This window comes from Anneissia japonica, unplaced genomic scaffold (genome assembly GCF_011630105.1).
Source record: "Anneissia japonica isolate Jap-2015-1 unplaced genomic scaffold, ASM1163010v1 scaffold287711_len853857_cov187, whole genome shotgun sequence".
NCBI lineage: Eukaryota > Metazoa > Echinodermata > Crinoidea > Comatulida > Comatulidae > Anneissia > Anneissia japonica.
Window position 1 is genome coordinate 119,883 of NW_022753410.1, and position 16,484 is coordinate 136,366.

Below are 16,484 nucleotides of genomic sequence, written 5' to 3' on the forward strand. Positions count from 1 at the left end.
TATATACTATATATGTATAATATATATATATATATCTTTATCCATTAAGCAAACAATATCTTGGCATCACAATCATACACATAGTTGAGAATTTAATGACATTTTGAATTAAGGATATTCTAAAGATTTTAAGTTTTAATTCATTTTATTTTCTTGAAAAATAAAATACCCCTAAAGACAGGTACATGAGTGACTTATTGAAAAGGTTATGACCCTTTCCTTGGCAACCAACTCAGACTGTACTCTCGGTGTTCTCATAAAATCGTCACCAGCATCAATATGACTCTAATTTAATATCCTTGAACCTTCGAAGTAAATTCCACTCATAAAAGGCTGATAATTCAATATATAAACGAATTCAAACGCGTCAACAAAAACAACAACATGATTTCGGTTTGCTGATGTATACGGATAAATATTGTATGTGCAATAGGCCTATAATGTGGCATGTAGGCCAGTAAATCATCTACTGTACCATAGCAGCCTAACTCACATACTGTAGGTTTTGACAACCCACTACCCTTATTATTAGAGTTATTGTTAGAATTCATTGCGGCCCATTATTTTAAAGAGGTCCTCATACACATTAGCTGTTGCTCTTAAGAAGGCCTGCAGTTAGAATATTATTTATTCACTTAATCTTATACAAGTAGGCACACAGAATTTCCTAAATAATACACATGCGTATCCGTCACGGCCATGTAAACATAGAAACAAAAACGATAAACAATTCGGGGGGTCCAAAGCACACTAAACAGCCGTTGTCTAACTCCAAGCCATTGAAAGAAGGGTATATAATTTATACCTCCATGGTCTAACCAAAACTTTGTATAGCAGGTCTAACTTCGTTTTGTAATGGAATTTGCTGTCAAGATTTTCAAACCATTACCTAACACTTTTCGTAGAATTCGGGTTATTAGGAAAGAATACTCCTAAAATTGAAAATCTCAGTTTCTGGCTGTTGACTATGTAACGATTAACAATAGGTTAATGATGACGACATGGTGAGTTTGACGATGATGATAATGACGGATGATGATGATAATAACAATGAAATATTCGAATAGTTTCATCTGGTATGCTTAATGTTATTAACGAATCAGTTCTACAACAACAATGAAATAATTTTGACGGTGGAGGAGGATAATTTTTAATTTTCTAATACCATTACTTCCTTGCAGGGGCGAAAGCTGATATTGCGAGCAGGGGTGAGAGCCGTGGAAGTGTTGCTTCCTGTATGTCTAGACCCGGAACAAAGCTCAGATTGGAGGTTGACGAGGTAAATATCCAACCCACAGATTAATCACAAACACTTCAGGCTTATTTATTTTAAAACGGGGGTCAACATGGGGGAACCATGTACTTTAGAATATGTTGCAAAAATAGACCTTTCCTTATATTGTTTTTTTTAGTCTGTGCCTATTCACAGAGGCGGATCCATAGATGTCCGAAAGGGGGAGGGGGCCGAAAGGGGATGTTCGAGGCAAAACTACCCTGATGGTGTACCACGTGACCGTCTAGAAAGATGTATGTGTCTTCCTTCAATCTTTCAATCAGATTTTTATAATATAATATGCCAATACCAGCTTGAAATTTAATTTGGATTTGTTAAATGTAATAGTGGAGTATTGCCCGGTTTCTAAACATTCAACTAAATATAGGATTATTAATAAATTGGATCTATTTGAAAAGAAACGGCATGTAAATATAGACAGAAATTTGAAACTTATAGGTTTTCTGGTCAAATAAGGGTTAAATGAGTTAATAGATTGTAAGGAGCAACTGAGAAAATGTCTTTTCGATTTAACCGTTTCATGTTTCATACCATCGATGTCTTGGACTAATTACCAAAAAGTAGAGATTCATTGTCATTTAATATGGAAGCTTCGTCGCTATGACAACATTAGTAAATCTAAATATTGTTTCATTAGCATCCGCTCCTTCATTTCGTGCTTGCCACTTAAGCAAACGCTTAATATTATTGCGAATAGAAAAAGTGGGCTCAGTTGGCCGAGCGCATGAACAATAATCAGACGGTCTTGGGTTCGAATCTCATTGCGGATAAAACTTTTTTCCTGAAAAAAATGTTTTATCATCTTTATTATTGATGAAGGTGTCAGTCATACCGAAATTACTAATAATAATAATAATAATAATAATAATAATAATAATAATAATTAATAATAATAATAATAATAATAATAATAATAATAATAATAATAATAATAATAATAATAATAATTATTATTATTATTATTATTATTATTATTAATATTTTTAAGTGTGTAAGCTTAAGACCATGAAAATATTCCGAATGTATAATGGACAATTTATCTTTAGAACATAAAATAGAGTTTCATATTGATAGTCCATGAACTTTATTTTACATAGGCCTATTACAAACGCAGTTGGAATATTAAAAAGGAAACACAATTATCATAAATAATGAAGTGGTTAATTAAAAACTCCATTGAATCATATTTAATTGCGGTACGTTATTCAAAACATGCCGGTTATGGATATTCAGCGAGACTGATCACTACACCACAGAATAATCGGTAATAAGTTTGGTTCAGATAATTTAAGAACCAACACCTGAACAACGACCCCATACATGGGGTGGTTGTTGCTATAAACAATTGTATTACACATGCGCTCTCTAGGCATCTTTTCAGTGGCAGCTTAGACGGGGTGAGTGATGTTAGCTTTGGTCATTTTCAAGTACAGTAAACCAATTGTTTGCTTAAACTATTACATACGTGGATGGACAAACTTGACGAACTATTCTATCACCCACGTTCTTTCCTTCTCTTCAAATACCACTTGAAAAAATGTAAACTATCTATAGTCTGTCAAACAAGAATATGGGGTAAAGTAAATTGGATGCTTAGATAAGCATCAAGTATTATCGAAGATTATTGGGGGATGTTATACAAATTGGCCAATGAGTAGGCTACAATGATGGAAATGTGTGGCACAGACGGCAAGGTACCGTATTCAGTGTTTTTAATCGGTGGTCATGTCTTTAAATCCAAGACTATTTTGCATTGCTATGTGAACTTGGTTAAGGCGATTTCGATCGCAATAACCCAGACCAACTAAGCCTCACCCCTGGTAATTTGTAGCTAAGGTCCAACGTCAGCGTAAACTTAGTACAACATGTGTGTTCTATGGGACGCTGTGTTTAGTTTAATTGTCACTGCCGAAATGTCCATTAGTCGGCTAATTTTACCATTAACCTTAATCCCAATGTATAGTCTCGATTTTTGCATACGTCATTCCCAAACATCATAATGTTACGCGTATAGCTGTCCCAAACGATTATCTACATCTGACTGATTCACCAAAACTAAAGTTTAGTTTATAGGCCACTATCACATTTTCAGCCAGAGGAAATGCACAATTGACGCTGACGCGTTATTATATTTTATTTTTAAAATATTTAAAAAAATAATAATGTCGGTACCGTCTCTCTCCTTCTCCACACAATATGCTTATCTATGTTCTTGTCTACGTTTTATATCTACTACTTTCAGTTGGAGATGATTTTACGAGAAAAACTGAAGAAGAACTATTACGAAATCAAGAAGTTATTCATTTCGAATGATCCAGAGGGCAGAGGCAACCTCAGCCGCGAGGCACTTCATCGAGCAATTACATCTTTCCTTGGAAGGTTCCTTAGTCTGAAACACTTTAACCTATTACTTCTTAGGTAAGTTAACTATCTTTATAGTGAAATACCACGTGTTCATTTTTATCATATTCATTTTTTTATTCTTATGCAATCAGCAACATCTATAGGCCTATAGGATAGATTATGTGGGGTTCTATCAACCAAGTCTCAATACCAGACTTGTTAAATTGAGTTTGAGCCTTAACATTTAAATGCAAGCATATTTAATTACACCTTCCATTCTATACCTGGTCACACGACATAATAGACGCCCGCCCGCCTACTAAGCCGTAACTAAATATTCTCTCCTTCTCAAGATTGAAACTTGGCGAAAAACAAGTCATTCGTTTGGAGGAGTTTCATGCCTGTTTACGAGAACCAGTCAGCAACGATGTTCCATCTTGGTTGGATCCTATAAATCGGCAAAACATCGACAAACTTACAATGACGGCTGGGCAAGTTCACGCTCAACTGAAGGAAAAGGCTCGACAAAGGTAAGCGTAGCATTTGTCAATCTGCGTTTACGTGGTAAGACCAAAGTTCCTAAAAATTGTAACCGAGAAGTTAATGCTTATGTGTTGTAACTTTTGTAGTACAACTTGAACCGGTTCTGATGTATTATCTGGTCTATTCAAATTCAACAAGAAGCAACTTAGGTTGGTTTCCCTCTCTTCGTAAGTTCGAAACAGCACTGGTCATTATAACACTATCATATAACTCATCTCTATCCTCTATCTGCAGACTTGTTGATATCGCTGAGCTGATACCACAAATGAATCCAGGAGGTAGTGGGCGAATCCTAAAACCAGAGTTAAGAAACGCCTTAAACAAAATGCTGTTTTTTATGGATGACGACGAGTTCGAAAAGTTGTGGAGCAAGTAAGTAGGAAACTTTAAAACCATTAATAATGTTGTCGCCATTATCAACGCCATATTATAATTATTAGCGCTAGTTTTGTTTTGATAAAGGTTTTAGACACTTATCATACTGGTCCGTCGTTTGCGCCAGACAAATGAATAACTTGAATTTGGCGCAAGGGATTGTTTTGTTTACATGAATTTTAATTACAAAAAATGCCCCCGAACATTGACGGTCTGTATGCAGATTTAATCATTTTTTATAATCTGTGTCCAGGTACGATGAAGATGGATATGGCGTCATCAACGGCGAGAGATTAATGAGTAAGCTGGGAATATCATTCCGGCCGGGCACGCAAGGTGGGCAAGCGACACGGAAAAGGCCCTCCGAAAGCCAGCTTAGTCCAAGAAGTGAAACTAGAACATCTCGTAAGTTTAACATGTCTTTTAATAGTTAAGATCAAACATCGATATAACTATTATGAGATACTTATACAGTATTAAATCACAGATTAAATGATGGACATACGACACAGAACGTTTCTAAAGGGGCCAGCCAAGAATACGAAATGAGACAAGCTATATGTTCTCCAGACATGTATATGTCAACAGTGTACTTATGTGGACTAACATAATGATAGAGTGGTTTGTTTGTTTGTTTACTTAGCGAGGAGATCTCCGAGAAAAGCCGAGGTTGATCGAGCCAAGTCGCTAGATGTGGAAAAATGGTTAAAAGACAAATTTAGAGAGGGATTCAAGAAAATGAAGAAAGAGTTCGTTAATTTAGACACACAGCGAACTGGCGAGGTAAACATATAATTAAGAGACCTGTATTGAATTAATTTAAGACCTTACTGTATATGTATCTTAAACATTTTATGAAAACGTCTTAATCTTGTTGGAGGAAGAAATGAATTTTAATCGGGTACATTGGTTCAAGTTCCAATGAATACTTTAAAACAAATTATTTTTTTAACAAAATTAAATATTTCTTTTTTATAGATTGATCGAAAGGATTTTCAGAGAATTCTTGAAAAGTTCGATTTGAAGTTAGACAACAAACAACTAAATGATTTCATGGCACGATGCTCGATTACCTGTAGAAAAGATGGAAGAGTCTCCTACAGAGACTTTCTGCAACGCTTCCAAGACAGAAGCGAGGAAGGAATTCCACATAAGATTCTAGCCAACCCTAAACACAGGTAACAGAAAGCAAGAGCAAATTAGAATCTCTCCTAGCAGTTTTAACCACCGATTTAATATGTTTTTACGATTTAATATGTTTGTAATATTATTAATTTTAGATACAATAAAAGTGAACGAAGCAGGAGTCCTGGTGCTTGTACAACAATAACGGCCGTCGAGACGAAATTGATGGGCATGTTCCAAGCTGATTTCTTGTCACTCCTTGGAACCTTCCAGTAAGTAAAACAAACAACGCAAAATGAAAATATGTACAAAATGTACAGTACTTTGTAATGTATATATAGGTACGGTAGTCTTACATACCCATGTATAGGCCTATATACATATCAAGTTAAATTTCCTTTTAAAATATTCAATTGATAATATTTATGTGGCTGTGAACATCCCCATCCCCAGTTCATTATCATTATTGTCACCACCACCACCGCCGCCGCCACCGTCACTGCAACCACCACAATGGTGCCTCGAGACTATAACTATGATATTAAAATGTTTAGTTACCAAGATTACAGTCGTTATACCTTGCTGTTCTTGTAGCAAAATTGATAGGATGCACACAGATGTGATCTCACTAGAGGAGTTCAGAGCGGCAATTGAAAGCCGCTTCGGAATCGACATGTCAGACGATGAGTTCGGTGCTCTGGTTGATAACTTACCGCTTGACGACGAAGGAAACGTAAAATACCCACAATTCATGGCGCAATTTGATACCAGGTAATACAATTTAAGTTCAAAGTTTGTTTTTATTGTCATTACAATTAATTATAAATACAAATTAATTAGCACTAAATAGTGATTTTTGTCACTACATCTTAGTGTTCCTTCCAATGTTAAAATAAATAGAAATATAAAATGTAATGATACTAGGTAGTGTTGTAAGATATGATACAACATTGGTTATACTTTCAATAATGCAAATATAGTAGAGCGCCTGTTTAAGTGTTAAAGCTGAGTTGATGTAATTACACTGTTAGAGAGGGTACGGCTATAACACTGAACAGTGTTAAAACTGATATGTTTTTATTCTGATTCTTGTTATGTTGTCAAATTGCTAAAGGCACAAACATCATTATCATTATTATTATACTTATTCAACTTTCAGAACAATTTTCTCTACCTACTTTTGCATGGTATATTTGTGATTATTGCAGGAATTTTGGTGCACCAAGTTTATTCGATGCCAAGTCAGAGTATCATCGGAATGAACCAGAAGAACCAATGGAAACAGAGGCCCCTGAGGAGGAACTTACGCCTATGGACTTTAGAGATTACATGAAAGGCAGATCTAATGAACAGGTACATTCATTTTGGTACAAACCTGTACATGATCAATGTTTTTGATAGCATTGAACATAAGACTACTGTTTGAGTGGAAAAGTCTTCCCGTGTCGCTTAATCATGTGTATGCGATTACATCAAAATACATCAATATATCTACGTTCATACAGTTCTCAAAGACAATGGATTACCATTAAAATACGAATAGCACTCATTTGGTAATCCAATAGTGATTACAAATATGACACCCATCGTAAACTCAGTAAATATATATAAAAGTATTTATTTCATTTTGGCACAAAAATATCCAGCTGGACCTAACAATAATTATTCTGTTTTAATGTTGTTCTAACAGTTGAAAAAGATGCTAAAGAAAATTGTAAGAGATCGTTATCAGGAGGTTGAGGCATTGTTTAATGAACTTGATGAATCTAACACCGGAAAACTCAACCAGGAAATGATGTACTATATGTTAAAGAAGTAAGTAGGCCTGTTGCATCATGGAGCAATTAGTTTATTGGTTGGTTGCATATACTATGCACATGGAATAAACAATTCATTCTTGAGAACTTTGTAAGAATATAATAATAGATGTGAAACATTATTGTACGCCAGTGATTATTATGGAATGGGTTTTGATTATGAAATTGTGCACAAAATTCTAAAACAAAATAGAAATCTTACCTATGTTACTCTAGCTTCTCTTTAAATAAAAGATTAATTTGTTGAGTTGAAATATAGCAATTTGGTTCCACCAATAAACACTGCATGTCATGTTATCGTGCATTATAGTACGGTACTTTATACTGTGTATATCAAAATACATTATCGTCATTAATAATAAGGAATATTTTAACTGGTTCATGAATAGTAAGAAAATGTTAATTCTATTCTAAATAAGTGTGGTTCATTTAAACTATGGTTTTTATTTCTCATAGGCTCGGAGTGAGACCAGAGATCACAAGAGGTGAGATCAGCCGACTCTGGGATACTTTCATAACTACGCAAAACCGCATGCTCGACTTTCAACAATTCGTCCGTCATTTTGTTTACACGCCGAAAGACTCTGCGTTCCCGAACGCTAAACTTGTGCCACCAAAACGTGGCGATTCTGATTTCCTAATCCGTTCGCGCAAGTTGAACTGCGCAAGCGACATGTTGGAAGACAACCTGCGGTCAAAGGTGGATTACAGGTGGAACGATCTTAGGAATGAATTCCTAGGTCTTGATCCTTACGCCACCGGATACATAACCAAAGAAGAGTTCAGAGACGTTCTCCAGGAACTCTGTGTTCAGTTGAACAACTATGAACTTGATATGCTTTGTAGGAAGTTTGACGTCAATAAAGATGGACGGTAAATACTTTTAAGGCATTTTAAGTATAGTTTTTTAGAATTAATTTAGGCCTAAGTTTAAGCATCCAGAGGAATTAAGTAATTAGTACCTGAAAGCTGTATAACATATAATATATAATGCCTGTCTCTTATACACCTCTAGATGTGTATAAGAGACAGGTGTTAAAACTGATATGTTTTTATATATATATATGAGCTGAATATGATCGTTGATTGGTGTAAAAGGCATGGATGGCCTACGTTGTGACAGATATGCTACTGTAGGGGAATGATTGACTAAACATTTTTGATGACGTAGCTGTATTGGTTATCGTTTCCGTAAGCTTGCGAAACCTTCCTATTAATGTTCCCCACGTTAACAAGCCATTTCAGATGATTAATGTTTAACAGTTTTAAAACGAAGGACCATTTCAAACTTAATCCCTCCAGATTTAACAAGGTAATTATGATTAAAATACTGTCCCAGGATTTACAGTTATAATAACCAAACATTTCTTTAATTACTTTCAGAGTTTCATACATTGAATTTCTTAAGCCATTTGCACTTCGAAAACAAACTCATCGGTATGGAAACAACATGTTAGATGTACTTACCCACGCGCAACCTGAAGTTCCTATTGCTCCAATCGTCAACGAACCACATAAAGGTTTAACGGGCATGACAGCGAGACTACGACAGAAGGTAGCCTGTTCATTTCTTTTCTTTTTCTATTTCGATTTCTTTTTTTTTCTCGCTCAAATTCACCCTGAAATAGAAAACTTGCGAAGTATACAAAATTGTATTCAAATGTATTTTTAAAAAAATAACTCCAAAAAGGAGAGAGTACATGACATAAAGATAAAATCTAAACAAGCAAACAATAAAATAATATTGTAATATTATTTTACAAAGTTTATATAGTTATTCGGAAAACATACAAGAGGATGTGGCCACTCTATGCATGGGTACAAAAAAGGGAAATTACTAATTTGTTCAGTAGGTTTGATTTGTAAACTGGAGTAAGAAGTCTTAATGAATTGAGTTCCCCACAATAGTAAAGATTGGAAAGAACTTTCATTTAAAAATTCCGGAAGTAATAATGATTGTTTTTCGTCGCATGGACAGCTTTTCTTAACGAAGTGAAACAATCATGGTACCTTGTCCCTAAGCTGTACAACACCTTGCAAATTCACTCTTAAGTTATTATGGCGTTGATATCGTTGTAATTATACACCGAATTATATTTCGCTTATTTTTTTTATGATATAGTTGGTAGGAGACTGGCGCCATTTACGAAGAGCTTTCAAGAAACTCGATAAAGGAAATACGGGATTATTAACCGTTCCTGAGTTCCGTAATACTCTAAAACTGTGCAACATCATTTTAAACGAGGAGGAGATCTACCACGTGATGTCTGACTTCGACGAAAATATGGACGGCAAAATTAATTATAGCCGGTTTATTACTGAAACATTCCGACCAGAGACGACTAAGGATAGCTGAATCAATATTATTACAGTCAATATATTACTTTACTGTGGTATTACTTATATTTTATTTATTCAGGTCTCTTTATTTATTTGTTAGAATTGTATAGTGAATAAGCCGCAGTATTTATGTGCTTTGTGGTTATTGGATTCAGTACCGTATCAACCACACGCACTTTGTAGCCTTCTTCACTCGGGCGGCGTACCGTACCCCTATTGTTTAGCTATGATTCTACAAAAAAAAACAAAAAAAAAAACATTTAAACATAAGAACATACAAATTGTTAGCTGGGAGATCATCTACATTCTACCAACTAGGCCTAGGTCATCTACATCCTACAATCTATACGCATCAATTTAGTACTGGGCCTTCTATTAATTATGATACTTTTGAATGCAAGTTTCTTGCCTGAAAACGTTACTTATACAAGCATTATGAGCAGCATCGGTCTCGGAAATAACTGCCATATATATTTGGAAGCCAACAATTAGCCGATGTTTTTGACTCTTCCAGGTTTCATGGTATGGTAAGTTGTCACATGCTAATAAACGTGGTCACGGAGCAAATCTCCATAAACATGAATAGAAATATTTAGTATCTGAAGGTGTTCAATTAACATGACCATGAATTGTTAGCTACTGGGCTACCGGTTAAAGTTTTGATATTATTTAACGTATTGTGGCTGGTAAAATAAACAGTACGACGGTATAACCACGTAAAATCGATTAGAAAACAGCAAATAAAAAATGTGACTCTTTTGTGTTCGCGTTTAATAGGATTAATTAATAGTTGCATTATTTCATAGGTTGTACATTTTTTTGTGTCTAAAACAGAGTACTTACTCTGAGCATTATTTCAGATAACAAACGGTGCTTTTCTTGTAAAATATAATTGTTTTTTTAATATATAAAACCCACTATTAATACATGATAATCCATCCAACGATAGTTGTTATATTAAATCATTATGTATATTGTCATAATATCTATCTATAGTTTGAAATTAGGAATCACCATTGCTGTGTAAATCATGATTCGTTTTGTAAAATTTTATATTATACCGTGTATTAATTGTGACTATTCCTTAGGCGTTAAAATTCAATCTTTTCATGATATAAAAATCCCATAAAATATTTTTTTTCTGTTTATAATTTTATCATATGTATAAAATCGCATGACAGGCATACCACTGTTGATTTATGCCTAACATTATCAAGCTAATCATATTTCATTATGTACAGTAAAAGCAATATTATTGATAAAGATATTATTGTTATTATTATTATTATTATTATTATTATTATTATTGTCATCATCATCATCATCATCACCATCATCATTATTACTACAGGTATTATAATTAATACTTTTTATTAATATTATTATATCCGTGTGAATGTGTAATTGTATATATATTTTTAATATTATTATAAAAGAGTGTGTATGTATAAAACCATTTTCGTCTTCAAACGTTTCAATAAATGGCGTAATAAACTATATTACCATGGTCATATTAACTTTTTGTGAAGTAGTTCATACAAATATAAATTTAGTTTATTGATTTCTGAAATATAAGCTATGGGCACCCAATATGTAGCGCCGAAGATGCAACACTGACCGACGCAGTATATGCTTGGCGTATCATATCATACAAGATCCTAACTTTCTGCCCTTGTATTGTGGAGAATGTGCATATTTTAATTCACGTCAATTTTACACCTTACGGCTCTTGTTATATTATACGCAAGTCTCTTCACATTTTAGATAAGCATTAAAAAAACAATATCTAAAATGCAATTTGTAAGCTCCCCAAACAAAGAGCTACAATTTTATCTTTCAATTCTGCCACTAGAATTCAATCTATGGATTGTCCTTAGCCCATATGTTACAATTGAACAAGAGAGCTACCGCAACGGACGGTGCTGGTGGAACAAACGGAACAAGAGCAGGGTAATTAATGGAGCATGAAAACGGGAACAACACACGCTTTAAGCGGCCTCTGTCTTTAGCACTTCACGTGTGAGAGGAATCTGGCACGTGAGACGCGTGCGTGGTAGATGACATCCCGCTGCCTCGTTAGTAATGCTTCGCTTATTCCCAATTGTTCTTAACGTATTCTGTAATCTATCTGGACACATTACCTAATACATAATGATGATGTACTAATTTTAGAATAAAATGATGATTGATTAGATAATTAAAATTGAATCCCGTTCGGACTAGTTAATCCAATACGGCTTTAATCAAATGTCCTCATAAATTGTTTTAAGATCCTTGAAATATAAAAAAAAAATATTGATTAATATAAATGAAAAATTGACTAGACATATGGAGGACAAATAGACCATTGTCTTGCCGAAACAATTTTAGGATTTTTAGGAGTAATTTAGTAAAGATGCGAACAAGCCAAACTTAATCGTTTCGATATGTGTCGAATTACTAACAAACTTAGGACTATTTGATATTAACTTGAGCAATCGGTGTTTTATAAAATGTTCAATAACTATTTATTAATAACAATACCCACCCACCCCCACATAAAAGGAAAAGACGAACGAAAGCCCTATTTAAATGGTGATATTTAAAGAACAAAGTTACAGTAAAATCTAAATCTCATTACCAGAATCCTAATATCGCAGCAGGTACACGATAGCTTGTTACTGGTAAAAACAGAAACTCATTCACGCGTGATTTTTCAAGCTGGTCGTGAACGGCTTGCAACATCCTTCGTTAAACAATAGAACTAATAAAGCAAAGCCACGAACTCGTGCGTGCAACAACAGGCAGCAACGACGGGATGTCGTGAGAAAGAGGATCCAGTGGGTGAAAATTAACACTTGTCACCGTTAATTTTATGGTAAACTCAACTTGGTCGACAGACGACCATTACCACTTGACGATACGACAACGTGCACAGCCCGTGCACCACGCTTGATACACGACAGGGAACTTGCCCTACGACGAAACGGCAGAGGATAAACGGATCTATTTTAAGCAACGCAACTTACCCGAAGATATGAGTGGAAGAAAGCGCGAACGTTCAGTAAGTAGGGACAAAGTCTGTCTCTTATACACATCTAGATGTGTATAAGAGACAGGTATAACCACGTAATATATATATATATATATACACGATATTTTATAAAGTGTTTCTATTAAGCAACATTTTACAAATCAGTTAAGTGTACCTTAAGTCAAAACCACACTGGTGTGGTAAACATTACAACGTTAAAACAGATACAATATTGTTGTGAAGAGCTAATAAATTTTAACAATAAAATTAAATATTTTAATTTTCAGATTTGTTTATTCATTTAGACATAATATTTTTAATCCGGTTATATATTACGGTACACGCTTGTCTTTCATACTCATGTGTTCGTGTCTAAATTATCATTATTGTTGATTTATAATCTACTGCGTATACTTAACTATTGGTCAAGCTCTTCCCACCAGAAACCAACCCCCGTATATCTAAGTTTCGGTTTTGGTGTTTAAGGTGTTTAACGAGATTATTTCTCTTTTCTTTTGTTTTCTATCTTTTCTCTTTTCTTTATACATTTTTCACTTCCTTTCCTTTCTTTTCTTTTTCTTTTCCTGTCTTTTCTAATCAATTTTCTTCTTTTTCCTTTAGCTCTTATTTTTTCACTTCATTTCTTTTTCTTTTTTCTATTTTGCTTTAATTTTCTTAACACTGCTAAACTGAGCACATGCACTGCTTTTATCTCACCAGTTCACTCGAGAACCACTTTACGATAAAAACCACTTCGTATATTGAGAACATTTCGATTGAGTAGCCTAATATTGAGAAAGATAGACCATAGTAAGGCCTATTTCTGAAAATCTATTTTCATGGTTTAAACAACAATTTTATTTTCAACGCAGGAACACACATCACATAAAGTGATAGAAAAACGGCGCCGTGATCGTATCAATAGTTGTTTAGCCGAACTCAGCCAAGCTGTTCCGTCAATCTTCGGTAAACAGGTAAGTTGTCCGCTTTACTTCTGTGTTAAGGACTTGATAAGAGGCCCGTGCCGGTCCGGATACACGCGCCTCAGTCAGCAACGTGCTTATGTTTATTATCACCCGGCACGTGTCATCATATAGCGCAATAACCACGCTGTCTCAACATCTTTGTCAAGAGGCAAGCAAGCGCACTTTGTCATTCTTAAATATACAGTACAATCAGAGTATTATAATAGGAATAATTACAAAGATAACGATAATTTCAAACGCATTTTTAGGAAAGTAACGCAAGCAATGTTTAGCAATAATGACACAACCTGCCGACGGCTCCATTTTATTATTTTTGTTTATATTGCGTTGATTACATGGTCTTCAATTAGCAAATAGGAGCCACGGTTTACAATTCGTAGGTGTTTGCATTGAAAGCATTCATTTATGCCTAAATAAGAATTAGTCCTTATATTTTAGACAGTAGGTGATTGGCTCTTTATAATTTGAAAATATAATACCAAATAGGCCTATATAACAAGGCCTACTCCACAGAATTATTATTGGATTTAAATCAATGAAACAGAATTATCATAAGTAGGTCTCGTAATAACAATAGTAAAATTAATAATAACAATTTCCTAATAGGTGATATAGAATTGATTTCTTTGATCAGAGGGATGAATTGACTAATATTGCTATACCAAGTGAAATTATTGTTTTATTTGTTTTAACAATTATAAAACAATAATTTCACTTGGTACAGCAATATTATTGTTTTATTTGTTTTAACAACGATGGACAAACTTAACGCAGGCATAGAATGGTAGGGAAACCACATGCAATACTGTTTAAAATAATAACCGTTGATTTTCATAGACTTCGGGTAAACTAGAAAAGGCCGAAATACTTGAGATGACCGTGAAATATCTCCGTGTGTTGCAGCGCTGTGGTGTAGCTGGACGGTTCGAAACAGGTAGGCCTACTGATGTTTGCATTTTACTTATGGAGTGGCTCAGTTATGCTTTATTGCAGGGAGGTGGGAACGCGAGTGACGATCAAAGGCTTTAGACCGAGTTGGACGGGGTCCCAGTTCAGGAGTTTTTGCAATTTCTTATCTTACCTAAATGATTTCACAATTGGCATGGCTGCTACCGGTGCGTGAGTGCCTCTTTTGGCTCAATGGACCTACCACTACTGAATATATTCATCATCCACACACAAGCGCAAACACACTTTACATCAAATATGGAAACAATTATGCATATCTTATTTTTTTTTAATGTCAATATTTTCGATTTTCTTACAGGTTCGGAGCTAAAGCATAGGGATGGGAAATATGACAGAAGTATGCCTAACCAATACAACGCGGGGTACAGCGAATGTCTTAAAGAGATTATTCGTTATCTAACAGAAGTTGAAGGCCTAAGCCCTTCAGACGACAAATATCAAAAGATCGTTCATTTTTTACGCAGCCGCCAAGATTCCCCGCAACATAGTTCATTTCAAGATTATTACAGGAATTTTACTTGTTCATCTAACCCACCGCAACCACATTTACTTCCAGGGCTACGTGTAGCGCAGTCGCATTCAATGGTAGCACTGCCGTGTTACTTGGACTTCAAATACTCCAGTCCAAACTTGAACGATGTGTCACCGCAGAAGCCACACTACAAACCTCCAATAGAAATTAGAGCACCACCCGAATTAATCGTTTCAGATGGCCCCTCACTACCTCAGGAACCCTCTCCAATATTTACTGAAGACATGTTGTCACCGCTACGCGCAACGCCAACACTATGGCGCCCATTTCCAGTCAATGCGCATGCACTAAGCAACGTACAAAGACAGCTTTTCCAGCCCCGCCCACTATGTTTATTTGGTAGTAAACTTAAGGTAGAGAACTTCACTCCCGAGTCTCTGTGAAGATATAGGCTTATGACGCGCTTAGGGCTGATATGACGTTTAATTACAAAATGTTAGTGAACATTAAATACAACGAAGAATGATTTAATTCTAAAAACAATACTGAACATCCCCACCAATCAACGAAATTCTGCTACGTAGGCCTAATGATAGTAAAGCTAAAATTAAAGCGCACGCAACACATTTTCAGGAGTTCGGGCAGGGGGAGGTTGTTAAGTCAACTCTATAGCATGACGATCTTATCTGTTTGATGTGTGCTTTGTATAGACTAGATTAAAGACGATACCCAAAGGCGACTTTTTTTTTCTTTGTGTAGGCTCTATTGCTGAAAAACGGTTTAACAAAAAAAAAAAAACAATAGTTTTATGCTACAAATGTTCCTCTTTCTATATGATTTGACAAGCCGAGTCCAAAGGTAAAAATTCGCTAACATATACACAGTTCGCCCGTCTCAAATTCCAGACCACCGTTGAGACCAACAATTTGGGATGGTCTCGGGGTTCGGTCTCCAATTAGAGGGTTACCTTTGTGTGAAAAGATTGAAGATTATTATGTGGTTTTTTGAATAAAATGGTATCGAATTAGAGGGATCTTGACAATAGAGAGGTCTCGAATTGCAGGGTGCAATGTACTATTTTTTTTTAAATGACAAGCTTGGTATTAATATCAACAACTTTGTATTAAGTGTATCCCTATTTTTGAATATAATTTTTAGAGCACAGTATATTGTTGCAATACGTAGCTCCAAGATTGGTATCTGATCT

At 35.0% G+C, this 16,484-nt stretch overlaps 2 protein-coding genes across 2 annotated transcripts in view; both read left to right on the plus strand.

The window, feature by feature from the left end:
- Positions 1–10,094, plus strand: part of LOC117122881 (EF-hand calcium-binding domain-containing protein 6-like) — an 11,672-nt gene extending 1,578 nt beyond the window's left edge. The window contains exons 2-15 of the mRNA XM_033268648.1: positions 1,182–1,279; positions 3,537–3,712; positions 3,991–4,167; positions 4,415–4,552; positions 4,809–4,960; positions 5,199–5,338; positions 5,534–5,733; positions 5,836–5,952; positions 6,275–6,451; positions 6,889–7,033; positions 7,371–7,495; positions 7,954–8,370; positions 8,881–9,052; positions 9,620–10,094. Of these exons, the coding sequence (XP_033124539.1) occupies positions 1,182–1,279; positions 3,537–3,712; positions 3,991–4,167; positions 4,415–4,552; positions 4,809–4,960; positions 5,199–5,338; positions 5,534–5,733; positions 5,836–5,952; positions 6,275–6,451; positions 6,889–7,033; positions 7,371–7,495; positions 7,954–8,370; positions 8,881–9,052; positions 9,620–9,853 (2,468 nt within the window). The 3' untranslated portion in view covers positions 9,854–10,094. The remainder of the gene's footprint in view (positions 1–1,181; positions 1,280–3,536; positions 3,713–3,990; positions 4,168–4,414; positions 4,553–4,808; positions 4,961–5,198; positions 5,339–5,533; positions 5,734–5,835; positions 5,953–6,274; positions 6,452–6,888; positions 7,034–7,370; positions 7,496–7,953; positions 8,371–8,880; positions 9,053–9,619) is intronic.
- Positions 10,095–12,601: 2,507 nt separating this feature from the next.
- On the plus strand, positions 12,602–16,078 carry LOC117122883 (hairy/enhancer-of-split related with YRPW motif protein 1-like). The gene is made up of 4 exons (XM_033268650.1): positions 12,602–12,880; positions 13,723–13,824; positions 14,674–14,770; positions 15,104–16,078. Exons 1-4 carry the CDS (start codon positions 12,854–12,856, stop codon positions 15,718–15,720), a joined length of 843 nt encoding a protein of 280 aa, XP_033124541.1. The 5' UTR covers positions 12,602–12,853; the 3' UTR covers positions 15,721–16,078.
- Positions 16,079–16,484: the final 406 nt, after the last annotated feature.